Source organism: Podarcis erhardii, assembly GCF_964252035.2.
Source record: "Podarcis erhardii genome assembly, chromosome: 2".
Lineage (NCBI taxonomy): Eukaryota > Metazoa > Chordata > Lepidosauria > Squamata > Lacertidae > Podarcis > Podarcis erhardii.
In genome coordinates, this window is record NC_138498.1 from 87,972,756 (window position 1) to 88,000,671 (window position 27,916).

At 40.5% G+C, this 27,916-nt stretch overlaps 1 protein-coding gene and 1 long non-coding RNA gene across 3 annotated transcripts; both read left to right on the top strand.

Annotated features, from left to right (window-relative positions):
* Positions 1–480: 480 nt before the first annotated feature.
* Positions 481–27,511, top strand: TXNRD3 (thioredoxin reductase 3). Of its 2 annotated transcripts, none has more exons than XM_081853035.1 (16): positions 481–704; positions 10,108–10,168; positions 13,171–13,280; positions 14,111–14,230; positions 15,870–15,942; positions 18,244–18,363; positions 19,242–19,384; positions 19,965–20,080; positions 20,169–20,394; positions 20,595–20,687; positions 21,785–21,861; positions 22,793–22,949; positions 24,101–24,208; positions 24,707–24,802; positions 26,046–26,180; positions 26,893–27,511. In XM_081853035.1, exons 1-16 carry the CDS (start codon positions 582–584, stop codon positions 26,953–26,955), a joined length of 1,821 nt encoding a protein of 606 aa, XP_081709161.1. In that variant the 5' UTR covers positions 481–581; the 3' UTR covers positions 26,956–27,511. The 2 variants fall into 2 exon arrangements, with proteins under 2 accessions (XP_081709161.1, XP_081709162.1); XM_081853036.1 differs by lacking the exon at positions 481–704 and adding an exon at positions 903–984.
* On the top strand, positions 3,813–5,341 carry LOC309337502. The gene is made up of 2 exons (XR_014154367.1): positions 3,813–4,563; positions 4,604–5,341. It is a non-coding gene; the product is annotated as an uncharacterized lncRNA (long non-coding RNA).
* Positions 27,512–27,916: the final 405 nt, after the last annotated feature.

The window sequence follows — 27,916 nt, forward strand, 5'->3', positions numbered from 1 at the left end:
TGCCTTTTTTCTTGACACGAAAAAGTCCTATATAATGCAACCTTTCATCACAGGGAAACTTGCCACATCCCCTTGGTCACTTGGGTTGCCCTTTTCTGAATCTTTATTATTATCATTAAGAGAGAGAGAGATTCCACAATTGGGTTGACGGAGGGAAGAGAGTGCGAGCCGGGGAAGGTCCTTTGCGGTCTCCTCGAGAGTAACCCTTCGTTTTACAGCTGCGCAACACGGGGCAGGGAGAGGCAGGGAATTCTCTGCGCCAGAATCCTGACCTCCCTTCCTCTCCGGTTTTGCTCAAGGGCCCATCCCTGGCGGGGGCTTATCCTGCCCGTCCGCCCCGAGAAAGACCGAAGGGTACCTCTCCCGCCTCCTCTCCAGTCCCCTTCTCGGGCCCGCCCGCTCCCCTGAGGGCGAAAGCGGAGAGGGGCGGAGTCGAGGGCCGCCCCCACTGCCCATGCGCAAGCAGGGCGAGTGAGTTTACCGCCTCAGCAGCGCTGCTGCATTTAGCCATAGCGGCTCCTCGCCGCAGACACCGCCGCCGTCTCTTCTGCTCCTCCTCAGGCCGGAGAAGCCAGCCAGCCATGCCGCCTCCGGGTCAGGTCCGGATGCCGGACTGGGACGCCCTGAAGCTCCGCGTGCGGAGCCTGATCAGCTCCCACCGGGTCATGATCTTCAGCAAGAGCTACTGCCCCTTCTGCAGGAAGGTGAGGCGCGGAGGGAGGAAGCGGGCGTCGCCTTGGCAACGACCCCGGCAAGGGCAGCGGGGGCGTCGGAGGCCCGAGGAGGCCGCGCTGCCCGCCGCCGGGAGAGAGGGGGAGCTGGGGCCCCCACCTCTCGAGGGGGCGCGTCTTCGCAGCGCCGCGCTGGGAGTGAGGGGCAGGGGGCGCGCAGACGGGGCCCTGCTGCCTTCGGTATCCGCGGAGACGCCCGCGCATCCTCCTCTCCGGGCAGCCCGCTCCCTTGAGGCTTGGCTGCGGTTGCGGGGTGAGTGTCCCGGAGCGGCTCCACCAGGGTCGGCTCTGTGAGCGTCGAGTGACAAGAGCCTAGCAGGAATGGCGAGGGGCCTCGACCGCCCTCTGCCTAGGTGGATTTTATTGGTTTATCTAATGGCATTCCTATTGCATTCACCTTTTACTCGCCCTTCTCGTTGTTCTTGCAAGGCTACCCAGATGCTTGGAAAGGCTGGTGCGAATTCGAGTCCGATCCAGTGTTTTAACTTATTGTATGCGTTAAGGAGACCTCGGTGTACAGGGCAGTACTGTTCAGTGGTACCTCAGGTTACATACGCTTCAGGTTACATAGGCTTCAAGTTACATACGCCTCAGGTTACAGACTCCGCTAACCCAGAAATAGTACCTCAGCTTAAGAACTTTGCTTCAGGATGAGAACAAAAATCGCGTGGCGGCAGCAGGAGGCCCCATTAGCCAAAGTGGTGCTTCAGGTTAAGAACAGACCTCCGGAACGAATTAAGTACCAGAGGTACCACTGTATATAAATTCTGTTAATAATAATAGTAATAATAATGTGTAGCAATTTCCGCCCCCCCCCCCCAGTTTTATGGTTTTAGCTTTTTGTAAACATTCTGAGGTTTGCTTGCAAGCAGGCTGTGTATGAAATAAACAAATAGGTTTAATCGCCCTTGCCAACCCTGTGAGGTAAGTTAGGCTGAAAAGCGGTGTCTGGGCCAAAGGTCACTCAGTGAGCTGCATGGCTGAGTAGGGATTCATTCATGCTCTTGCCTCTGACACACTAACCACTACGCTATACTGTCTCTCGATGTTGACCTGGTATTGCTTTATTGGGGGAAAGGACACAATTCAAGGTGGGCCTGAACTAGAAGTCTGAGTCTTCATAACCCACTGCCCTCCTGCTTCTTTTTTTAAAAAAATAATCAACTTTAATGCCAGGGTTTCCTAATTAATTACCAAATGGACTAAAATTTTAAAGATGCTGTTTTGGAACGAAACCTCATTGAAATAACAGACAACTGTGTCCAGGATCAGACTTCAGATCTGTTTGTAGGTCATATGTCTTTGATCAATTTGTGGAATCCGGTTGTGATTCCTGACTTAACTTTATGTGTTAGAGGTGTGGGGCATAAGATTGGAAATAGAAAAGGCAGTAAAAACAGTATCTGTTAAATAGGGATTAAATGTGGTGTTTTTTTTATATTTGGGACCTGTAGTTCAAAATAAGTTCACTTCAGCTGACTTGAAGATAGCTCAGCTGTGTTAGACATTTAACTGGCTAAATCTGTCATTTGGGGAAATATGTTTTGATCATCAGAAGCCTGTTAAATCTTTTCAGTAGGAAAAGGGATGAAGAGCCTGAAGTAATCATAGAGTGGTAAATAAATAATAATAATAACAATAGTAAGATTAATTAAGGTGTGTATTTTTCTCTCCCTGTGATGTGTCACTCTCAGGCGCCCACATCAGAGCTTTTGAAATAAAGGCTTCCCTGATGGAACTAGGGATGGGCAACAAGTCGAACCGCAAGAGACAGTCTCTAACTTTATCTTATGTTTGTGGCTGCAGCTAATATGTATGCTTTAAGCAGATAAGCTGATGATTAAAGCTTCTTCTATAATATGATCATGAAGAACAACAGATCAGTTAGATGACATGTTCATCTCTGATTACTTGTGCACTTTCTGACATGTCACTGGAAATGGAAGTTTTGTATTAAGAGATTTGTATGATTTAATTGGTTTACTTGTCAAAATATTGCTTATGGACCACCATAATGTTTTTAAGTGTGGTTAGTTTTTGCATGTAACATTGACATGTAAAGGAAAGGCTGGGGAAAAGAGGAAACAGAACTCTGTGTTGAGCAAGTGCTTTTTCCTGGCCCTGTACAGCTCTTACCCTCTGTATGGAAAGTCATAACTGGTCCAAATCAGGATGCAATCTAATACCAAAAATGAGTCATAGCAGAGCTAAAAAATTATATGGGTAAAAGATCATATGTTCTTCTTGAACTAGTTGTCAAGACTGAGTATGAGTATAGGCTACTGTGTGTTGAAATCCCCTTCCACTACCAGAAAACAATCAAATAACATAGTAGTAAGCAATTAGGGAGCTAAAGTGAAATGTTGATAGTGAATTAACACAAGTAAAACCAGGTAATAGTTATCTAAATAATAGTAAAGGCGCAAACCAACAATAGAGTGAGAAGGTAAATGAAGATTTCTGGGTCAAAAAGTGGACTTGTCGAGATTAGGAGACTATGTGGCTCTAGATACGTAGTACTTTTTTTAAAAGCTGGTCATTGTTTCTTCGTGTAGCATTATTTGGCTAACCATATAATAAAATCAAATATTCTGTTTTCCCCCACTGTCAGTTATTAGTTACAGTAAGCTGATTTTCAATGTATAAGGAAAAGGCACAAAAATATAAAGTATTGAACCCAACAGACAATTATTTGGTTGGTTAGTTCAAAGGAGAGAATTTCAATCCCTCCCTTGTTAGGGTTTAACAATGTAAAATGTGTCATTTATAATTAGTGTATAATACATTGTACTGCTTGGTATATTTATGAAAGGTTGTATTTAACATCACGAGAAGAAGGCATCATGAACAACAGTTCTTTCCCATCCCCTCCTATTCCTGAGCATTCATGAAAAGCTTCTCTGTGGGGTTTAGGAGAACCTACGCAACATTATGGGCTGTGTCTTATGATGCTGTAATCACAGGCATGTCCAAAGTCCGTTTGGGGGGCCTAATCTGGCCCACAGGTCTGTTTAATCCTGCCCCTGTGGCAGTTTATTTCCTGGGGTAAATTCCTAAAAAAAGCTGAACAACTTCAACCCTAAATAAAGCTGAACAACTTCAACCCTAAAAAAGGTCAACAACTTTGGACTTTGTTCGGCCCCCATGGCCCTTCATTTCATCAAATCTGGCCCTCTTTGAAAAAAGTTTGGACACCACCAGGGGGAAATAGCCTATTCCTGATATCTTTGGGTGAGTGTTGCAGTATTCCTTTGCCTAATTTGGGATGATTCCACCTCCCATTGTAACCTTGTTAAGACACAGCCCACAATGTTGGGCAATTTTTCTCCCCTAATCCTGTTGGGGATGGGGTATGGGTGGGGAGGGAAAGATTGGTTGCATAAGGTCCCTTCCACTCATGTGATGTTGAATGCAACTTGAAAGTCACAGAGCAATTATTTCAAATTTTTCTCTGATGTATCTTTTTAGTGGAGCTTACACTCAGATGAGCGTGCATTAGATCACAGTCTCAGAAGTAGAAATGCCTTAGTTCTTTACATTTGTGAATATATGTACAGTTGTACCTTAGTTTTCAAACACCTTGGAACGTTTTGGCATGCCGAGTGATCGAAAACTGGAAGTGATTGTTCCAGTTTTTGAACGTTCTTTGGAACCTGAATGTCCGACGCGGCTTCCAATTGGCTGCAAGAGCTTCCTGCAGCCAATCGGAAACCGTGCCTTGGTTCCCGAATGTTTTAGAAGTCAAACGGACTTCCAGAATGGATTCCATTTGACTTCCAAGGTACTTCTGTAATGCTAGAGATAACTGCTACATGCGGTATGCTTGGTTCTGGTGTCTCCAGGTAGCACATAGATCACCTGAAAAAAGCAAGGAGCCATTCAGAAGCCACCAAGATCCTGTTTTCCTGCTTGCATATAGACAGCAGCAGCAAGGTGCAGAAGTGCATCTTGGATTTGAATGTTGAATGTTGTATTCACAGGAATTATCATTCTCTAATGATATAGATTGTCATACACAAAAATATTCACATGTAAAACGTTTTGAGTAAAGCCTTGTCCTTAAACCACTTCACTCATCCCAAATGATAATAAATATTCTACACTCTAACCAACTGAGCTATCCAGAGGAGTTGTTTTCAATGTTCCTCAAAGCATTTTTCCATTTGGAAAAAAACTGAAGAGAAGTCTTCAGGGGACGGTTCCCAATGTTTTTCTAAGGTTTTCCCCAGGCTTCCACAGCTCTGAGGTATGCTTTTCCTTCAGCTCTTCTTATATCAATGCAGTGATACAAGTTTTCTGGAAAACATTAAATTAGAAACTTTCCCCATTACCCTAAATTGATTGGCTTATGATAAGCAAAACAAAATGCCACTTAAGCATGTTGTTGTTTTTATATGCTGTTTAAAAACTGTCAGAATTTTTAGTGGTCAAAAGTATTGCCCTTACAGTGTAATCCTATGCATCTCTGCTCAAAAGTTACTGCCATCTAAAAGTGTATAGGATTGCGGGCTAATATCATTTGGAGTTTATGCATTCATTTTGAAACATGTTTTGTTGAAATACTTATGTTTTAAAACATAATTCAATAGCATGCACTTGTTACCATTTTAGCAGGAACAAAGAGCTCTAGAGACAGATATTTCCTTGGTATAGAGGCCACAGCTTTGCATACACAGGGGCATGGGTTCAAATGTCAGCATCGCCAGCTACTGCTATCCTTGGAGACGTGCTGCCAGTTGGTGTAGACAATACTGAGCTAGATGGACTCAGTGGTCTGATTCATTATAAGGTGGTTTCCTCTAGTGTGTGGCTGGCTGCTTTGAATCCAGGGAGTTGGCCTTTCTATCCTTTTTTTTACTTTCTCAGTAGTAGTATAGCGCAGGCCTGCAGAGCTTCATGTTGTAACCATTTGGCGTATTCACTGATAGGCCAGTCATCTTGGATGATAAGTATTGGAGAATTGGATGTGGCTTAGACGTTATTGCTGGCTGCTGGTTTTACTTCTGTTCTAATTATGGATGTTTGTTAGTTTTAACATCTGCTGTTGGTAATGGCTTCCGCCACTTTGTAAGTTCTGTTATAGGTAAAGATATAAAATACCTTTGAATGTTGGGGGTGGGACATTCCCTCCGCCCCAAAACTGATGTCGTAGTGAGACAGGTAGATACATGGCTGGATTGGCTGCTTACACGGCATATTCCTGCAGAAAGCAGGTTTGAACTTCCATCAGCTGATGGGTGTGGAGTTCAAATCTGCTTAGTTTTGCTGTGCAGCAAGTTCCCCACAAGGAAGTCATTGGCACAGCTGATCTCTGCAGAAAATGATGAGCAGAGAGTTCAGTCCTGCTTTCTTTGGGTGCACAAGTGAACTTGTTCACTTGTGCAACCTATCCCTGCAGAAAGCAGGATTGAACTCCTTGCCCACCTGTCCCACCCACCCTGCAGAAAGCAGGATTGAACTCCATGCCCACCTGTCCCACCCACCTGTCAAAGTTGGGCCATGGGAGGTGGGGAGTTAAAGATCTAGCCTTCTAGGCCAGAAAGCTTCTCCACTCCTGGTGTAGACAATATTGACCTAATCAGTTAAGACAGCTTCCTCTGCTACACCTGTGAAGCCAAAAGGTCAGATAGAATTATTGTAATAAATGTATATGAATTATGACAGACTTTCTCTACAGAAAACATACACATATACTGGGTGATGCCCAGTGTGGGTCATGCTTGAAGTAGACACATTGAAATCAGTGGACTAGAGCTCGAATTTTATCTTTGGTAAGTCATAATGCACAAACCGCTTATTCTAATCACTGTAGCACATTCTTGTTTTCTGGGGTTGTGATAAACAGGCAAATACACAATCACAAACAGCCTGGAAACTTGAGATTTGTGAAAGGATTATCGCATATGCCCATCATATTCAACACCACTTTTTTAGCATGCCTGTAGGATGCCTGCCTGGCACCTTCGTTGCATATCTTTAGGCGCCAGGCAAAAATGTATCTCCATAACCAGGTCTTTGGCTGATTTAACATTCTGTGGCCTTTTAAACGTATTAGTGAGAGGGGTTTTTTTGGTTTCTTTATGTTATTTTTTGTTTTCATTTTGTATTTTTATGTTGTAAACTGCCCTGTGATATTTGGATAAAGAGTTGTATAGAAATTTAATAAATAAAAAATAAAAATAATAGTGCCTATATGAATATAAATATGTGTGCATGCATGCATATAATTAGTATCCAAATCAGCATAATTTATGTTACAAAATCCTAATTGGCTCATAAAGTAGCAGTCATGGGAGCCAGCTAATTAGCTACGCAGCAGTTTTTAATGTAGGTGAACTGGTTTAGAAAAACAAAAAGCAGATCAGATGCCAAGAATTGTTCTGGAAAGTAGAGTATCACACCAGACTCTCTTAAATAGTACTGTTCATTTAAACTACCTCAGTAGCTTAATATTGTTAAATATTACACTAGCAATATTTACATTAAATTATCATTTTATGAGAGAGGAAATAATTCAAGGGTAAAATAAGCACTTGGCAAATCTTCCTATGCAGTTTTTCCTTAATATTGGGCCTGCAGCTTGTGGCCTAGAAATTATGGATTTGTTGAAGGGAGGACTTGTTCCCATCCGCTTGGTGCCTTATTGCACCCTTGTTAACATCCTTAAAATGATTAAGAAGAAATAAGAAGCAGGGATTGCTTATTACTAAGGCTAAGCCTTGATGATATCTTCACCATCACTCCAGCATTTGCAGTTGCCTCATAATGTAGCACTAGTCATTTGGGCACCTAACCAGTTCCATTTTACATTGCACAGTTTCATCCTAGTGGGCGGATGAGAATAAAGTAGGGTGGGTTTTTTGTTTCTGAAAAAATAATAATTTAAAACCATGATTGGACAGCTTGCAGAAGACCAAAAAAACTAATGAAAAGCCTGATAGGTCATCCAATACAAGCAATGGAAATATGCAAATTCATAATTATATTTTATTTACCATTCAATACTTCCTTCACAAAAAAGTTTTGTTCTGTTTTGTACCTAACAAATGGGTTCAATTCTCCCAAGAGCTTTCTGTTTTTAGTCCATTTCACAATATTAGTTTTTACATTAGTGTGCCTCCATTACTCTGTCGAGGAAAGAGCTTGTGACAAATACCTTTGCAGTAGGCTTCAATTATAAGAAGAAGTTTCTTTCCATCATTGCATATTTGACTTTGCTAATCAATAGCAGCAAACAGCCATACATTACTGCATTCTGTTATCTTTTTAATAAATCATAACTAACTGCAAACACTTCAGCTGTTTGCATGACAGCTCATTCAAATGTAGCAATATGCTTTGCCTCTCCCTGGTACAAGTGGGAATGAGAAGCCTAGAAACCATGGCTTATTGCATTTGAACCTAGGGTCATGTGTTTGCTCAAGAACAAACCAGTATCAGCAAGCTAAAATCAAGCCACAACTTCATGGTCGTGGTTGGTTTGGGAGAAACAAACCATGTTTGTGGGTTAATGACAAGCCCGTATGGCTTGTTGCTTTCAGTTAAACCATGGCTTGTTATTAATCCACATAAACTGGGTCATTGTGAGCTATTTTTTATTATATCTCCATTAAGTTAACCAGAAAATTTCAGACATTATATTCATTTGTACTGGTGTGTAATACCAATGAAACAACTAATTAGTAAAAACAAAACAAACAAAAAACTTGAAAAGCTACATCCAGTGAGTAATGGACCCTTATACTAGGGCTGCAATACATCTGGATTTCCCCGGACATTAATGGGATTTCAATTGACACCCAGAGGGAATTTCTGAAAGGTGGCGCTTTGTCCTGGATCTTAGACAAGTCAGTCAAAAAATCATGTTTTTTGGTGTGTTTGTTAAAAAAAAAAAGTTCAATAACTTTGGGTTTTGTCTAAAAAAAGTTCAACAACTTACAGAGTGTCCTGGTTTTTACTTTTTGAAATATGGCAACCCTACCTTATACACACACTGTTCCTTTGGTTGTCAGAAATACTAGGTAGAAAGGGTATTATCTGGTTTAAGAGAGTATTTTAGACATTAACTTACTTTTCACAAGTAAGGTACAAACAATCTAGGACCTGGATGCTGAGATGTCTTACATGAGCAAAAAGGGACTTGTACTTGCACAAAACAGTCCTGCTGAACTCTGATTTCCCTGTTCTTCTGCAGCCTCTTTCTGCAGAGGAGGAGGGTGGAATGCACAGTGAGGGTGGGGGCGGAGAGCCACAAACTCTGTGTTGCATGAGTGGAGTTTTGTTCTGCTTTCTCTAGATCTAGCCCTAGAAGTTCAAATTTGATGTGGTCGAATCTGAAGTGTTGCACAATTTTGAACATGGTTTATTTGAAAATAATAAAACAGTGGGTTAAAATCCACTATGATACATCACTTGGTATAACAGATGTACAGTGGTACTTTGGGTTACAAACGCTTTGGGTTACAAACTCCGCTAACCCGGAAGTAATACCTCGGGTTGTGAACTTTGCCCCAGGATGAGAACAGAAATTGCACGCCAGCGGCACAGTGGCAGCGGGAGGCCCCATTAGCGAAAGCACGCCTCAGGTTAAGAACAGTTTCAGGTTAAGAACAGACCTCTGGAACGAATTAAGTTCATAACCCAAGGTACCACTGTATTCTTAATAAAAGATCTTATAAAGAGATAACTAGTAGATTGAAATTATCTAGCTTTCTGCCTCTGTAAATTGCTTTCACTTGATAAGTGTCATTAATGGAACAAATATCTGCTACAAAATAGTATTTTTTCTCTTGGAGAATATGTATTTTTTTAATATTAATATATTAAAAATATTCCCATAAAAGGTCTGTCTTACAACCAGCTTTGTAAGTGGTTTGTGATGTTAAGTTCCCTATCCTATAAAGGCCTACACATAAGGAAGTCCCATTCAGTTCAGTGGTGCTTTCTGTGAAGCAGGTGGGTATGGGATTGCAATGCTATCCAGCCCCACAGAGGTGATGGGAAAGGGGTTAGGATAGCACATAGTGATCCCTCTGCTAGTGGAGAGGAGCACTTCTGGGTGAGGAGGCTATGTCCTGACCAAAGGAAAACTGCTCTTGGCGCGGTTCTTCCTCTGCCATTAGCCAGTAGAAATGCTGAAATGGGACATTTCAGGATAGGATGCCAATGGCTTTGTGTGCTTCTAAATTATATAAAAGAAAACTAGCAATCTTCCATATAATGTATCATAAACAGTTATAGCCAACATTTGCTGGTTACCTACAGATGCACTGTATAATTTCATAAGAATTTTTTTTGTCCTATTCAAAGAGAAATAAAGGTTCCATTTTTATGCCTTTTCCTGGTCTCACTTAAAAACAAAATATTATTTTTGTAGGTGAAAGATCTCTTCCAATCTTTGGCGGTAGAATACAGTGTTCTGGAACTTGACAAGATTGGTAAGTAAAATTGACTTGCTATTTCATTGTTGATAACCATAGATACATTACACAAATGCACACCATTTTACTGAATAAAGGCATCCTTTCAGTCTGCATGAAATAAAACAACTCCCAAAATGTATTTTTTAGCCAGTTACTTAATTTTGGATTTTAAGTAAATGAGTTTTCTGTTGGGAAGTAAAATTTTGTCGTTTTTTGGAATTTTGAAGGACTGTGTCTGCTCTGTTCTTACGAAGCTGTTTCTGTTGCAAATGTAAATGTACACTCCTTTATTTCAAATATTGTCTGTTGTATTGGTTGCCAACTTATTAATGATTGACATATCTAAACTTCAGAAAGAAAGTTGATGAATCATTGGCAGGAATTCTAGCACCAACTATAATCTGAGTTTATTGTTGAGCCCAGGCATTCTGAGATTGATAGTGCTGATTCTGATCCACCCTGGGGAAATGTTTCAGAAGTTCTTGCTTTTTCTTAATTCTTTCATCTATTTTGTACTGCATTGGCTTAGTTTGGAGTGAATGTTTTGGCTTTTTAAAGCATGGTTGTATGCTTACTCAGTAAAATCCACCATTCATTGGGGTTTTTACCTAGATAATGTTATCTTTGTAAGATTGATTGCACAGAGCCCTCAAGCAGAATGAAAGGTAACCCACAGGTAAGATGAGAACTTGCTTAATTCTTTTTACCAATATAAGATGACCAAATTAAATGTTTCCCCCTCACCTCTTTTGTGTGTTGCATGATCTGGACCAATATAGCAACATGATGCTAATTTTGGATTCTTTTAGCTTTAATCAATGTGTCAGGTACCAAAACATTAAATGAATAATTTGGTTTGATGCACGTTCTGCCACATTTTGCTTGCCAGCAAGTTAAAAGAAAGCTATAGTAATAGTAAAATACAAAACTTTTTTTTTTAGATACAACCAATTAACAAAGTAACTGCTGCCTTCATAGGCTATATTCTTTGTTCTGTAGATCGAGGTTTGTTTTTGTTTTGAACAATCATTTGTTTTGTTGATATCCCATTTGTGAGCTTCCTTGGAGCCTCAATCTAGGTCAAAAGGCAGACTAGAACATTAAAAACAGGGGTACATTTGGAAGAAAGGGCTGGTGTTGTTTTGAATATGTATTGACTTTTAATATGCATCAAAGTTGAAAAGCCAGGCTGAGGAAACAAGTGAGTTCTTGTCTCTTACATGAAACCCTCATGCAATAATTGAACACGAGGTTTCGTAAAATCTTTTTGAACTGTATCACTATATCCTAAGGCTTACAATTCTACAGAGACATAATTTTTATGAGTTTATAATTGAGACTGATCTTGTGTTTGAATTATGACTTGAAGTGCAAAAAGGATTTTACTGACTTAGGCTTAAGCCCAGTTTGCTCTAAAATTGCATCATAGCTAAAAATAAGCCATGGGCTAACATGAATGAGCAACATGCTTATGCCCCTGCCACCAACCCAACTGAGTGCTGTTTTGCATGTGTCATTAAGCCAGTCTGCAGTATATTTCTTCCTAGCTTTGGAAAGGGAGAAGCAAGGGGGTGTCATTTCAGCAGTGTGCATCAACACACTACTCCTTTGTGATAAATCCCAGTTTATATTAAATGTGGTGTTGCGTTACATGTGAACCAGGCCTAAATGATGCAACGTTGAAGCTCTGAGGTTGTGAGGATCTAAAGGTGGTTCTAAAGGTGGTTTCACCACCCATCTAGCACACTGCTGGGCTTGTGCTGGCAGGTTGGAGGAGTGCTCTTGTGCATCTCCATCTACTTTACGGGGATTAAAAAACAACTTTCCCCTCCATTGGAAACAGTGTGGGTGGAAGAACAGGAAGAGATTTAGACCAGTTCGTGAGCTGGTCTAAATCTCTCTGCATTTGGGGGACATACTGGAGCACTTGGATAGTTTTGGATCCAAGTCACTCTGTCTTTGGTTGAGCCACAGCCACAAAAAAGTTGCTGCTGGGAAGGGGGAAATTTGACATCGGAGCTCACAATCTGATGTCAGGGAGGGAGATCTGTTGACAGATCCCCTTCACTACCACTGCAGCATCTTCCGTGGCCATGGTGCAGCCAATGTTGGGACTCTGGTTTGGCTAAGGCCAAAAGGTGGGCATCCTCCCAGGGGCCATTGTAGATTGATCAGTTTATTTATTTGTCAGCAAGGTACTTTGCATTTCATACTGTACTGGAATGTTAGATTTTGGATTTAGAGAATTTCCAGGTTCTTGTTAGATTCATGATGTTAAGTCACTTCTTTCATGTAAACTGCCCAGAATGAATGAATGAATAATTGTATCTGCAATCTGCTGCATTGCTGGAGCTGAGGCACACAGATCAATCTTAAATATAGTTAGTAAAGACCAGTCAACTGCAAAGCATAATTTATGAAGCTGCCTTCCTTCAAATAATCATAGTTAAGATTAACTACCTTTTTGGACTATAAACTAAACAGCAGTTAATCTAAAACAGATGCAGATAAATTTATAATCTGCTTGTGACCATGTTGCTGAAGAAGATGGAGCATTGAATCATAGAATCATAGAATCATAGAGTTGGAAGAGACCACAAGGGCCATCGAGTCCAACCCCCTGCCAAGCAGGAAACACCATCAGAGCACTCCTGACATATGGTTGTCAATCCTCTGCTTAAAGACCTCCAAAGAACGAGACTCCACCACACTCCTTGGCAGCAAATTCCACTGTCAAACAGCTCTTACTGTCAGGAAGTTCTTCCTAATGTTTAGGTGGAATCATTGCTGAAGCTCATTCTCCATAATGCTAAACCATGATGAGTTTCATCCAGATGTGGTCAGTCTGAATGAGATGTTTTCCTGATTCTTACCTGCCATATTTATGGAACGGCTTTATATAAATTATCTTCTGTTTTAAGTGCCACTTTTATTATAGCTGGTGGAATAGTGTCTTGCGATGCATAGATCTTAGCAGAGTTGTAGGTTTTAATTCTACCCTCCCTCTTCTCTCTTAGATGAGGGGCCCAGCATTCAGGAGGTGTTGCTAGAACTGACAGGTCAGAGGACTGTTCCTAATGTATTTGTAAATGGAACTCATGTGGGTGGATGTGATCAAACTTTCCAGGTAATCTCGCTCTTCCTCCTCTTGGCATGAAAATGAATTGTTATGAGATAATGATCATGCTTTTGTAGCTAGCGTCTCCAAACAGTGTCACTTGTGCTATCTTGTTATGCAGTACATAAAGTTTGGAATTCATAAAGTTGCAACTATCCTTTGTATCAGGCTTGGGAAATGTATGCACCAGTAAGAAGCAAACAACCACCCTGTTTTATATGGGTTATTTTTATCAGGAGGACTTCAGGTTACATTATTGATATCTACATTTCCTAGTATTGCTCTTTCATTGTTGTTGTTGTTTTTAGATGTGCAGTCAGAAACGATATATGTTTACTTTTGCCTTCTGTGTTCTTTCCCAATAAAGAGTGTATAGAATTGTGGTACTAGCTTTAAGTTTTCTTAAAGGTCAGGCAAGTGCTAGGATGCAGAAGGGCTTCCTTATCAGGACAGCTGCATCTTCAATGAGTAAAACAGACCCTGATCTTAAAACATCTGTACTCAATGAGTTTGTATCCAACAGTTCTACTACTCACAGAAGGCTCTTGAATTTAGTGGAGGATTCAGTGTATGGAATGGGGAGGGAGGTGTTTTTGGCTGAATTCTCCTTACTTCTGAGGCACCCTGTATCGTCAAAAAACTATGCTTCAGAGGGAAGGTAATCCTCTGGAGCAGAATGGAAGGTGGTGCAGGGCACTACAGGAAAAGGTCCTGCTGCTGCTGCTGCTAGATTAAAGAGCTGTCCATTTCTAGGAGGAGAGCATTGGATATAACCTAGCTTTGTAATACTAACAAAGTATTCTGCATTCTGATTTCTGTGTCTTGTGTCCTTTTTACAGGCTTACCATAGTGGCTTATTGCAGAAGCTTTTAGGGGATGGGAAAGGCGAAGAGATGGAAGCCTACGATTATGACCTAATTGTTATTGGTGGTGGTTCCGGTGGGCTTTCATGTTCTAAGGTATGAACTCTACAAACAGGTTCGAAGCATATAGTGAATTGTATGTGGTTTCATATTTTCCAACCTACTCCTTACATTTTTAAAAATCTCATTCACAGTATAGTTAACCTCAGCAGCATTCCATATCTGAGTGGAACCGCAGTTCAGACAGCTTGACTAAATCTTTTGACCCTGCAGCAAAAGGGCTAAAGAAACCTGGCCGGGTGTGTGGATGATGATGTTTCTCTGAGAGATTCAAGTTGCATTTTTCAAAACAAAACTGGGATTAAGTTTCATTGAATTAAGTGGACTTTACTTCCGAGCAAGCATGCATAGGATTGTGCTGTCAAGACTATTACGTTATCTCTGAGCAGCCAAGAAAAAGGGGGTGTTTGTATATAACAGCAATAGAAAACCTGTGACCTTCCAGATGTTCTTAGAATCCCAACTTTCATCAGCCGCCACCAGTGTAGTCAGTGGGTCAAGGATGATGGAAGTGGCAGGGCAACAGCATCTGGAGGGCCACAGGATCCACATCCCTGAAGTATGCCATCCAAGTTAGCTTTACATAATAAAAAACCCTGCAGTCTAATTACTAGGAAATAGCTCTTGAGGATCTAGTCATCTGCTTATTAAGAGAGGAGCTAATGGATTGCTAGGTTTTGCGTTGTGTTCGAGAACAGTTGTTCCCAAACATTTCTCCCTGTGAATGACTTGAAAATGGCTGATACTCTTGGCATACCACTTAATGATTTTCTGCCTTGGGGAGAGATATTGCTATTGTGATAATTTAATAAATAAAGTAAAATAAATAATGCACTGGACAAGATACTGTGTGAGTTTTAATTGTGTTTTATTGTTTTTATTTCTTACATTGTAATTTATTGTATTATAATTTGAATTCCATAGAATTCCTGCGGCAGCAGCAGGAGGCCCCATTAGCTAAAGTGGTGCTTCAGGTTTAGAACAGTTTCAGGTTAAGAACGGTAAAACGAATTAAGTACTTAACCTGAGGTACCACTGTACTAAATTTGATTGAGAATAAACCATTCATAACGCATGCCATAAATTTAAGTTTAATGCCCCTTCTTCTCTTGAAGAAGGAAAAGGATATTAAGTGACAGAAGTCTCTTTCACCTGTATATCATGATACTACAACACACCTATTGTATATATTTAGCCAGTGGCAACTTCTTATTCACATTTTGCATTATCCTCAGTTTGGACATGGGGGGAGGGAGTATTTGAATGTATGGGAAATCTTTGCATTCTACAGAGAGTGCTGGGGAGCATAGGTGAGAGTCCTAGGAATGAAACTGCTTAGAAAATAACCCTAATGTGGTAGAACAAACCAAGATTTAAATCAACTGTGAGAGGTGAAAAAAGAAATGTTTCATGTAGGGTGTGTCTATGCGTGGGAGAAGTAAGGACATATAGCTAAGAATGCTAGTGTGAATTATGTGCTAAATTGCTGTGTTGAAGAAACATGAATAACTGCATTTCAGCCAGTGGCTGTTCTCTTCCTTGCCACAAATGGTAACTTTGGGCTGTTCCTTAGGGCATAACTGTTTTCATGAATGTGAACTGTTAAACTGCACCTAAAAAGGGACAGTCTTCTACATCTGCATAGGTCTGATGTTCACTTGTTTGTTATTTACAGGAAGCTGCTTCCTTAGGAAAGAAGGTCATGGTGCTAGACTACGTTGTGCCAACACCACTGGGTACAACATGGGGTAAGTAGTGATTTGAACAGATTTCAGTGTTGCTACTTAGTCAGCCAACTAGCATGCTGGGGGTTGTTCATTCATTAGTGTCTGTTTTGCTGTGTGGTCTTGAGCATAACATATAGTCAATGTGATGGCTTTCTAATTTCAGCTTTCTTCAAATCCTCAGCAAACCTCTCTTTAGATCTGTGTCCTACAAAAAGTATTATTTGGCTAACGTTTTTGTTTGTATGGAAGGACTTGAATATTTCTCATCAAAAGAACTCTTAAACCTATGCAGCACAAAATTGGAACCATGGCCATTATGTTCCTGTTACATAAGCACATACTGATCTTGTTACTGTGGCATTGGCTTCCTCGTTTAAGGTTACGGCAGCAGAATAATGACTTTAACAGAGTCGTGTTCAGAGTGCAGTGTAGTATAGAACAAAATGTCTGGCCTATGAACCCATTTATCCAACTTTGATTCTCCTTCAGTGTATTCTAATGACATGATGTGTTTAAAAGACTGGATATGATGAACTCCATGAGTATATTGCCAGTCAGTCGGTTGGTTCCAGACATGCAAGCGGGAGGGCCTCTAATCCAGTGGAGGTTGCTGCTGGAGGGAAGCAACTTTTGCAAATCCCTCTTTCCTTACCTGCAGTCCACAGTCTTCCACACTGTTCCAAAGGATCCCCCAATCCTTCAGAGCAGGGGGGAGAAGGAATGGGGGGCTGATTTCTGCTCCATTCGTGGTTGTTCTGATCCAGCCCAACAACTAGTAGCAGAGATGTTGAAGGTTTGTTGTAGAAATGTTGACTAGTTCTTATTCTGTAAAGTTATATGAAACATGTGGTCTTCACTGTAAGCCCTGGAAGTTCACTACTGGCAGCTTTACAAATAGCTCAGAGGGCTTATGCAATCCCCTGGTGGCATGACAGGATTCCTTGCCAAAGTTGATTGTATCTGAGATATGCTTAATGTACACTCTTTGTTTCTGATATGATTGGGATAGAATTAAACCTTTCAACAGCCATTCAACCACTGGATTTTATGGACCCCTAGTGATGAGTGTGCATGTAAGGTCTCAATTCACATTTAAATTTTCCTGATGTATAATCTGCATGGTTATGTGAGTTGCACCGTCTAAGATCTTTGGATATGTATTTCTTAGCTTCTTCCTTTCCCACAGGCATGTGTTGCTCCCCACCATGTACACATACTGTATATGGAATTGGAAAATTAGTCATTTTTAGTTTGGTAATTATTATTATTATTAATAATAATAATAATAATACCCCGCCCATCTGGCTGGGTCCCCCCAGCCACTCTGGGCGGCTTCCAACAAAACACTAAAATACAATAACTTATTAAACATTAAAAGCTTCCCTAAACGGGAAAGCCATTTCTGCTAGTAAATGGTAAAGCCATTTCTGCTAGTGTGAGGCTTGTTAGTAAAAATATTGCATTGCATTTCACTTTCAGTTTGTATACTGCTTTTCTATGTTACTATACACAAGACGGTTTGCAGCAACAAAACATACAACAAAGAATTCACACTTTATAGTAATCTGATCCAATACAGAAATTCACAATAAAACATAACTTTAAAATGTAACTACTTATATCAAATAAATTAATATTCAATAATATCAAGTGCCTCTTGTTTCACTTCTGTCTGTAAAAGGATACATAGAACAGGGCAAAGGCAGGAAGCCTAAATATGTGAAGCTGTGTCAGTTGTCAAGTCTTAACCACCTTTAATACTGCAGCTGGAACTTTGGTGAGGCTGGGGAAGAGGGCTCACCAATATTGCACTTTCATTGCTGCCAGCCTCCTATGCAGGAGATAAGAGGAAGCTGGCTGTGAATAATCAAGCCTGGTGAGAAGTGTCACTCCCTCTGAACTTAATGTAAGCCAGACTGCTGAGGTTTGGAGTGCAGTCAAAGGCAGCAGCTACAGCTTTATTTATTGCGTGTTACCTTTCTTTTTTCCCTTTGTTCTTATGTATTTAAGCCTATATTATTAGTTTTGCAGTAATGAATTGAATCAATGTTTGACGGGTTGTTGATTTTGTCCTATTTGATATGTTTTGTAAACTGGAAGACATTTGTTGCAAGCAGCTTTGGGCATATGTAAAGTAGGCATATAAATAAATAAACTTGATCAATAATAAATGTTGCTCGGCACGCAGTAAGGGTTTGTGTTGTTGACCGTGTATGTAAGGTATCTAAGATACGCCAGCAGTTCTGTGCATCCTAATAGTAGGTCTTACTACAGTATTGTTAATGAGAAGTTTCTTAATTAAATGTACACTTTGCATTTCAGGACTTGGCGGCACTTGTGTAAATGTTGGCTGCATTCCTAAGAAGCTGATGCATCAGGCAGCCCTGTTGGGTCAGGCACTGCGAGATTCAAGGAAGTATGGCTGGGAGTTTGATCAGCAAGGTTTGTAAGAAAGCAAATAATGTATTTATGGGAGGAAAGACCAATTGGTGCATTTTTATCTTTGGGACCAAAGCCCTGAAACTGGTGTAAAGTTAACTAGGCTACTAGCATGTGCTAGTGAAGGAATGTAAGGGATTTGGGGTGCTGCTTTCTCTCCCTTTCAGTAGGCTATTTAATGGCACCAAGTGATTGTTCTACATAAACTTGCGCTTGTCTTCTTTATACATCAGTTTTTGGAATCTTAGAGAGTCACTTGTCACTATCTTTTCAAAAGTTGTTGGTGTAGGTTGCAAATTTTATTGCAACTACTGTCTGTGTATTTATCTGCAAATATTGAAACATGAGACCTATGAGATCATTCTGAGTACCTGCATTTGTTACAGTGGGGTAATGCAGCCCAATCCTGCTATCTGCTTGCTCGCTATATGAAAATTCACTTATCTGCATTTAAAGACTTCTGCCCAAGCCTCACTATACGCTCCACAGAGTCACATATATGAACATCCGGCTTCCTTATTTCCTTGGTTTTTTGTGATGTGCTGCTTGGTGGCAGCCATTTTCGGGCAGAAACCATGGGAAGGAGGAGCAAGATCAGACTAATCAGAGTAGGAAAAGTCAGACAAATTTGTTTGTTTATTTACTTTGTCTGTCTCCTGTTGATTGGCTGCAGCGATTTCAGGAAGAAACCAGGGAGGAAAGTGAGCAAATCTCACATTGGAAGTGTTCTCATAGGAAATAATGGAAATTGTAGACTCATTATGCAAATGTACGACTAATGATTTCATGGGAAGGCATTGTGTTCGTTAAGCAGCACATGCATGTATTGGTTTCATTGGTGGGATCTGATAAATAAATTTTTGTATGAACATTTCTTTTAGTTAAACACAACTGGGAGACCATGGTAGAAGCAATTCAAAATTATATAGGATCATTGAACTGGGGGTATCGGGTCGCCTTGCGTGATAAGTCTGTGACATACCTCAATGCCTATGGAGAATTTGTTGGACCACACAAGATTAAGGTACCTGCAGAACCTTGTCATTGTTGACATTTGATCTATTCAGAAGTATTGCTTCTATAATCATTACCGTGTATGAACAAGTTAAAGTGATAGATTAGGAAAAGCAATACTGTTTAACCTATTTTCTTTCAATTGCAACTGTATGGTCTTGTACAACATCAAACACCTGAAAAAGTATTACACAATCGACATAATGGATATATGATTAGCCACAAATGAAGTTGCTCGGCTGAATAAGTTTTTTCCTAAATACGGAATTAATTAAACTAGGGTAGATATTTTGCTGTGTGAAAAGAGGCAGTTGAGAAACAAGAACTTCAGTTTGTACTAAGTTGTAATTGCAAATTTAATTCAATACTGTAACTACATGAAGATTATTTTAATTTTTAGTGTTAACTATTCACAAGTAAAACAACATAAAAATCTGCATGATGTAATACGGTTGATAGATTATTCAGATCAGTGTGTCTTACTGCCTTGTAAGTAATTCTTGGTAAAGTAATTTGCTGGCAGTATCTTGGGGAAAATGCATTGCTGTGTGGAAGAATACCAGTTATAAAACTTTCTTTCCGTTGACTAGGCAACCAACAGAAAAGGACAAGAAACTTACTGTACAGCTCAGACATATGTTATAGCCACAGGAGAAAGACCTCGATATCTAGGTATCCCAGGAGACAGAGAGTACTGTATTACAAGGTGAGCTTGAATTAAATGACTGCTTTTTGGTAGATTAAAAGGGCTTCTCAGTATTTAAACATCAGTGATAATACTGTTTCATTTTCAGCGATGATCTCTTCTCTCTGCCCTACTGCCCTGGAAAGACTTTGGTTGTGGGAGCTTCTTACGTAGCCTTGGAATGTGCCGGATTTCTTGCTGGACTTGGTTTGGATGTCACAGTTATGGTACGCTCTATCCTTCTTCGTGGTTTTGATCAAGAAATGGCGGAGAGAGCAGGAGCCTATATGGAAACCCATGGTGTAAAATTCATCAAGAAGTTTGTTCCTGTTGAGGCAAGTATCTCCCCTGGTTACGTCAGATAGGAAAACGCTGATGTTTGAAATCTTTTTGTGCAACTTTGAGCAATATGGCATATGTGTAAACACAGTTGGGGGGCGGGTTTTGCCTGCAAAGGCTAATAAATGAACATTGTAATAAAACAGTATTATGTGGTTTGAGATAAAATTCCTAAGTTTATGGCTGTTCCATGCAGGTTGTAAAGTTGGAGGAAGGCATGCCTGGAAAACTGAAAGTGATTGCAAAATCCACTGAAGGAATACAAATGATTGAAGGAGAATACAACACTGTAAGTGCTCTGCACTTGTGATTTTTGTTTTGTTTTGTTTAAATTTATTATCGTGGTGGGCAGGTTGGTAAGTTAGTTATTCTTAACTTGGCAGTGCTGACGCACTTAGGCCAGAATCTAGCAGTAACTGCTGCTGCACAGCCTGGTGCAGCACTCTAACCCTAACACTTTTGCAACAAAGTTCATTACTGGATCGCTCCCTTTTGCTGTCTGTCTAGGTTCAATCATAGAGTTGGCCAGATGGTAGCTTGTCATGAGCATGTTGGAATCTTTTTTTAGACGTTGAATAGTTTTTGAACTCCTTTTTAAACCACATATGGGGAATCTTGGGCCTAGGAGTCAAATGTGCCCCTCAAGGCCTTATCTGTGTGGCCGTTGGGTACTGTTTTCATGCCACACCCCTCACCACCCTTGTGTCACCCCCTCCTTGTGTGTGTTTATGCCTGGTTAGAATATGTCCTTGAACTCTGATAACGGCTCATTTGCCCCAGTGAAGGATGGAGAGGAGTGTCAGTTTGTAAAGTAGCTCTGTCCAATTGCTCTGTCCACTTCTGTCTCTGGCCTCACCTTCCACTGGCATGTAGCCACCTGTACAGTGGTGCCCCGCAAGACGAACGCCTCGCAAGACGGAAAACCCGCTAGACGGAAGGGTTTTCCGTTTTGGAGGCTCTTTGCAAAACAAATTTCCCTATGGGCTTGCTTCGCAAGACGAAAATGTCTTGCGAGTTCCTGCGGGGTTTTTCCCCTTTTTCCCCCCTTTTCCTAAGCCCTAAGCCGCTTATCAGCTGATCCGTTGATAAGCCGCTTATCAGCTGATCTGCTAAAAGCCGCTAAACCGCTAATAGCGCTAATCCGCTAAGCTGTCAATGGGCTTGCTTCGCAAGACGAAAAAACCGCTATACGAAGAGCCTCACGGAACGGATTAATTTCGTCTTGCGAGGCACCACTGTAATTGCCTAGAAGGCAGTGCAACCCTTGAACTGGAAAAACAACAACCCTCCACCCCTGGTTTAAACCAAATAGCGCTGCTTGGATTACATGATAGACTTTTCAATACAGGACCACCAAAACAAGATACATGATTCCTTTTTGTGCAGGTTTTGATAGCTGTTGGCCGTGATGCTTGTACTAGAAATATTGGCTTGGACAAAATTGGTGTGGCAGTTAATGCAAAGTAAGTATTCCAACTCTTTAATTCATCTTGGTACATACTGAAATTTGTTTAGAAATCAGCTTTGGTCTTTTAACAGACTTCCTAGAACATCTACTTTCAGAAGTCTGTTCTAAATTATCACCTAGAACCCGTGAGCTCTTAAGGGTGAAACTGGGTATCTTAAGCATGCTGGCAAAATTAGTTTAAAACTTTATGCCTATAAATTCCTGCATTTCACTATTACCAGTTGTTAAAGTTGCAAATCCATCTGTAGAGCATGAGAATCTTAATCTCAGGGTCATGGGTTCAAGCCCCACATTGGGCAAAAAGATTCCTGCATTGCAGAGGATTGAACTATATGCTCCTCCTGGTCCCGTCCAACTCTACAATTCTATGAAAACCTGCGTAATTTTTCAGTTTTGAAACTTAACTACAGCAGGCTTTATTTATTTTAAATTAGTATGAAGCCAAGCAAGAGAGGCCACTTCCCATTAAATTAGTTTAATTTGTTTTATAGCTTAACACTTAGAGAAGCATCTGATATTATTATATCAAGGATTAAACCTCGTATAGCCTAATGAGTGTGGCTGTTGGAATCTGCTCATTGTAGAAATTGGTCTGACCTGACAAGTATGAAAAGTTGTGTGGTACTCATTAGACGTTAATTTTCTTCAATATAGTGCGACCAACTGGTATTCTGATGTCTGTCTTCACATATAGTAATGTCCAAGGCTACATGAGCAGATTTCCCTTTGCTCTCTTTCCCATGTCATCCTAAATCTGCTCCAGAGGGTCCCCAAGCGCTCTGGAGCGGGGGGGGGGGGGGGATTGCTGCAGGAGAGAGAAGTTGTTGTTCCCTGAGTAGATTGACTTAATTGGATGTCTCTCATTATTAAGTGTAATCGTAGCACTATGTCAGTGTTAACTTTCCCCCCCCCTTCCATGTAACAAGGAATGGGAAAATACCTACAAACGACGAAGAACAAACCAGTGTGCCTTACGTCTATGCTATTGGAGATGTTTTGGAAGGAAAGCCAGAACTTACACCAGTTGCCATACAGGCAGGCAAGCTGTTAGCTCGTAGACTTTTTGGAGGGAGTAATATAAAGGTAAACGTTCAATTTTTACGGTTATTACTGGTTGCGTGCTCAAATAGGTTTTTTGAAATGGTCTTTTGATATGGTTAAGACGCCTGGAATTGGCTCATCCATGTTAGTGTCACCACTTTAAGTAACTTCTAGTCCAGCTTATGCACCATATCAGTTGCTAATAGTATTGGACTTATGAATCTCGGTGGAAGGCACTGATCCCTGTCCAACTCCTGGTATAGCCACAGCCATTTTTTGTATTTATTTATATGCCACTTAGTCTCTAAGTTGAGTTGTGATTGCATGGTGACTATCTTATGCTCTAACAAAATTTGGAAGTACTACACAGACTTTTACATGAATTGAACTTTGGAAGAGTTTCCAAGGAACTCTTCTCATTGTGAAACTTTTGTGGGTGAGCTGAGAGCTTGTTGGACCCTGTGTGAGAATCCGGAGACTGAGATGGAGGGTGTGTCAGAAGGAAAATGAATTGATACTGATTTTTATATATTGGTAACTTTGTATTACTGTAACATTTGTATATGTAACACTGTATTTTTCTAATATTTTGTTTAAGTTGTCTGTTGGTGCTTCAGTTTTCTGTATACCGCTTAAAGATATTTTAAATATATTAAGTGGTATAGAAGTCAAATAATCAAAGCAAATAATCAAAAGGACAGGGCTAGTGTCTGCATCATATTGAAGCATCCTGAAGGTTGATGGGGTGGGGTGACCTTGGAAACATATACAGTCGTACCTTGGTTTTTGAACAGAATGCATTCTGGAAGTCTGCTCGACTTCTGAAATGTTCAGAAACCAAGGCGTGGCTTCCGATTGGCTGCAGGAGCATCCTGCAGCCAATCGGAAGACGTGGAAGCCACACTGGATGTTCAACTTCCAAGGCATAGTTCGCAAACTGGAACACCTACTGCCTGGTTTGTGACGTTCAAGTTCCGAGTTGTTCATGAACTAAGCTGTTCGAAAACCAAGGTACGACTGTACAGACCAGTATCTATGCCCTGCTTTAAGTGTTAAGCTTGGGCTGCTGCTTTTGCTGCAAGAGTATAAGCTACTGTTTGTACTGTGGCCAGTGCAAGTTTTATAGGATGGTTGTTGCATTTTCATCTCAATTGCTTTTATGTGTGAGTCATAGTGTATGCTTTCAATTTTAGTGTGACTACATCAACGTACCAACTACTGTGTTTACACCTCTGGAATATGGCTGTTGTGGATTATCGGAAGAACGAGCCATTGAACAACTGGGACAAGACAATTTAGATGTGAGACTGAAATCTTAAAACTTTGCAATTAAATATGGGTTCTCTTCAGGTTATTAATATATGTGCAATCATATTGTGCCTCATAATCTAGTTTATTTTTGTAGGAACAGTAGCTGACCTGATATATTCTTCCCGAAGAAATCTCCACAGAATTTGAGGAACTGTGTCCTCACAGCCCTGTTTCCCTAGCCCAGTGTTTTTACTGGTGGAAAGGTAGTCCCTAGCCCTCTGTTGAAGTTCACTCATACACACAGGCATTTTCCTTGACAGCATAAATGTGGGGGTGGGGACATTCTCCCACATGCTTTTGTCCTTTTCCTTTTTGCAAGGATAGGGATAGCAGCTTCCTTTTCTTTTTCATCCCAAGGGTGTAGGTTCCTGAGACGCTTGCACACACCACTTTAGAGATATTGTAAAAGTGCAAGGGATATTATTAAAAGTGCAATACAAAGTCATTAAAGGGAAAACAAACTTTAAAAGCCTAATTTTCTTTTCCAGGTGTATCACGCGCTGTTCTGGCCACTTGAATGGACAATACCCAATAGAGACAACAACACTTGCTATGGAAAAGTAATCTGCAATAAGCTTGACAATGTACGTATTCTGCTCTAAAAACATTTGTTTTCTTGCATGTTCATATTATCCAAAATATAAAGAAAGCCAGGGGACATCCACTTCAAAGTTGTGTGGATTGTTCTGCCCAGGGTGCTAAAATGTGGGAACAGAGAGTTGCCCTATAGTGAGTCAGACCTTAAATCCATCCAGTTCAGTATTATCTACACTGACTGGCAGTGGCCGTCCAGATTTTCAAGCAAGAGACTGCCCTAGCCGTACCCGAAAATGCAAGAAATTGAATTTGGGACCTGCTGTAAGCAAATGCTGTACCACACTGACCTACAGCCCTCCTCCAAGTGTACTGTAGCTTAATTTATCTGTTCTATTTTAAAACTGTACTAAAAGCAACTTGCGGCTTCTAATTCCCTGGCTTTATTTAGCTGCTGCTTATTGAAGCCACAAAGCAGCTCAGCTTCTTGGAAATGCCCAGCTGAAAATACTCTAGTGGTGCACAACTTGGGACTATAATGAAGTTGTCTCACCCTAACTGGCTTGTAACCACAACCCTGTTGTCTAGACTAGAGTAGCCAGTGTAGTGCTCTCCAGATGTTGTGGGCTACAACTCCACAACATTCCCTAAACATTCAATCCCTGAATGGATGGGGTTGATGGGACTTACAGGTAGTCCAGAGTATATGGTGGGCAGCCCACTGGCTGTCACTGGTGTAGTGACACACTTTCAATTAACATAAACTCATAGTGTATTTTAAAGGTAAGCTTACATAGTTCTATGTGTATTTAAGTTTGGGTCTGTAAAGCAAAACTGCATTCATGCATGAGGTCAAAACTCACTGTATCACACTGGAAGCAGGAATCTGGTCAAAGCTTTATGAAAGATGCTACTGCTCTTTTGAAATGGTTTTCGTAAAGTAGTGTGAGAAAATGTATTCTTGTCTTCTGTTTTTACCATGCGTAACCTTCATTAGTGGAGCTAAGTCATCAAACTAATTATAGGAAGGATGAAAACCTTTTTCCTGTTCTCAATTGGTGTAACATACTACGGTAGTGCCTGGTATGGTAAAATTGATTGCCATCTCTATTCATGTTGGAATATTGGAAACTTATTCAATATTCAGATTGCAGGGTTGTTGTTTTTTTGCAAATGATATACCAGAAGTAGGCAGAACAACTAGCAAATAAGCAGCTGCCTACAATTTAAGGGAAAATACTAACTGGGGCAACTTACCTCTCTCTTCTCCCTCCTCCCCCCTTTTAATTGAAGAACCGTGTGATAGGATTTCATGTTCTTGGACCTAACGCAGGGGAAATTACACAAGGCTTCGGAGCAGCAATGAAATGTGGTCTCACAAAGGAATTACTTAATGATACAATTGGTATACATCCAACTTGTGCAGAGGTAAGAGTTTCAGTACCACTCTCATCTTATAAGATACGTTTGTGGCATTTTGAACTGATTTTCCTCTCTACAATAACTTATCTCTTAAGGATCGCCTATCTTTAAACAAACAACCACTCCTTGTCCTGTTACATCTCTTTGTTGCAACACGTTTTCTTTTTCCTCCCCACTCCCTTGTGATTCTTCTCTAGAGACCTACAGTATTTACCTTTTTCTCTCTCTTGGGGGTCCTGAGATAAACACTCCCTAGGAGGCATGACATTACTCTTTAAAACAAGTCTTTGAAAGCATTTTTATAAATTTTTGTGGTTAAAGAATCACTGCTACCCTTTTTTTCTGACACATTGGGGGTTGACGCTCACAGTAAGAGAATTCTGTGTTGGGCTTTTAGTCCAATTACAGTGGTACCTCAGGTTACATACGCTTCAGATTACAGACTCCGCTAACCCAGAAACAGTGCTTCAGGTTAAGAACTTTGCTTCAGGATAAGAACAGAAATTGGGCTCCAGCGGCGCAGCAGGAGGCCCCATTAGCTAAAGTGGTGCTTCAGGTGAAGAACAGTTTCAGGTTAAGTACAGACCTCCGGAACAAATTAAGTACTTAACCTGAGGTACCACTGTACACAGTTGCAGCAAGAATGGTGTTGAATGGAATGTGGATTTCTGAATAGTATTAATAAAAATAATTTGTGGATTTCCCCCCTCTCTTTCAGGTGTTTACTACAATGGATATTACAAAGGCTTCGGGGCAAGATATCACTCAGAGTGGCTGCTGAGGTTAAACCCTGCTGTTTTAAACTGTTTCCTGTTGGTCCCACTTACCTATGTTGAAGATTTTAGGAAGCATTCACATATACACAAATAAATGGATATCTGAATGCTGTAATTTTCTACCACAGACATTGATTTTCTAAAACTTCAATGGCAGGTGGTGGTGTCTGCAGGAAATGGCAAAACAGCAGGGGGTAAACTTAATCCTGACTTGCTTAGAAATGGCACTTTTGTGTATTTTTGAAGCTTTGGCTCTGAACCCCATCTGGAGGCGAGTCATGGCTGATGACTTCTATGCAAAGTTGGGAAAACCTATTTGTCCAGTCAGTAGAGATTCCTTCCAGAGGAACTTCTGAATCATCCAAGTGAAGTTTAATTCTGTTAATTTCAGGGCTTTTGTACAAATGCAATGGGCAGAGTGAATGTATAGTTAATAACGTTGGCTAGCAACAGCCATTGACCTTGATGGGTCAGTAGTGCATTTTGTTAATTGTTAACCTGAATGGTGAGATATGTTTGCAATGTCTATAAATATCCCCGTTTACACGGTCGTAAGTTGGAGAGCAAGTTTACGAAGTTAATGTGTTATGTCCCCATATGCATCATAGCTCACAGGACACATAATGGGATGACTTGATTATTTTATCAATAGGTACTTGGTCACTAGAGAAAGCAGTCATCCGAAGTCACAAAATTATCGCTTACATATATATATATATATATATATATATATATATATATATATATTTGAGTTTCTCTAGTTTTTCCTTAATAACTTTACCCCCGATTTTAACTCCGTATTTGACTACTCAGAAAAAATATTCCCAAGTAGAGTCAAAATTGTTTCATGGTAATATTAATATGTTCCCTTTTTATGCAATAAGTACATTGTTTCAGCCATAAAATGGAATGCATTTGGTCTAGATTACTTGTATGCAGGCGATTAGCTTGAACTGTGTCATAGCA

Bases quoted from the DNA above. Each gene is read 5' to 3' on its own strand.
- TXNRD3 (XM_081853035.1), top strand. From the start codon at position 582: ATGCCGCCTCCGGGTCAGGTCCGGATGCCGGACTGGGACGCCCTGAAG. The intron at 18,364-19,241 runs GTTTGTAAGAAA...CATTTCTTTTAG, and splicing joins CTGGGAGTTTGATCAGCAAG to TTAAACACAACTGGGAGACC. The intron at 26,181-26,892 runs GTAAGAGTTTCA...CCTCTCTTTCAG, and splicing joins TACATCCAACTTGTGCAGAG to GTGTTTACTACAATGGATAT.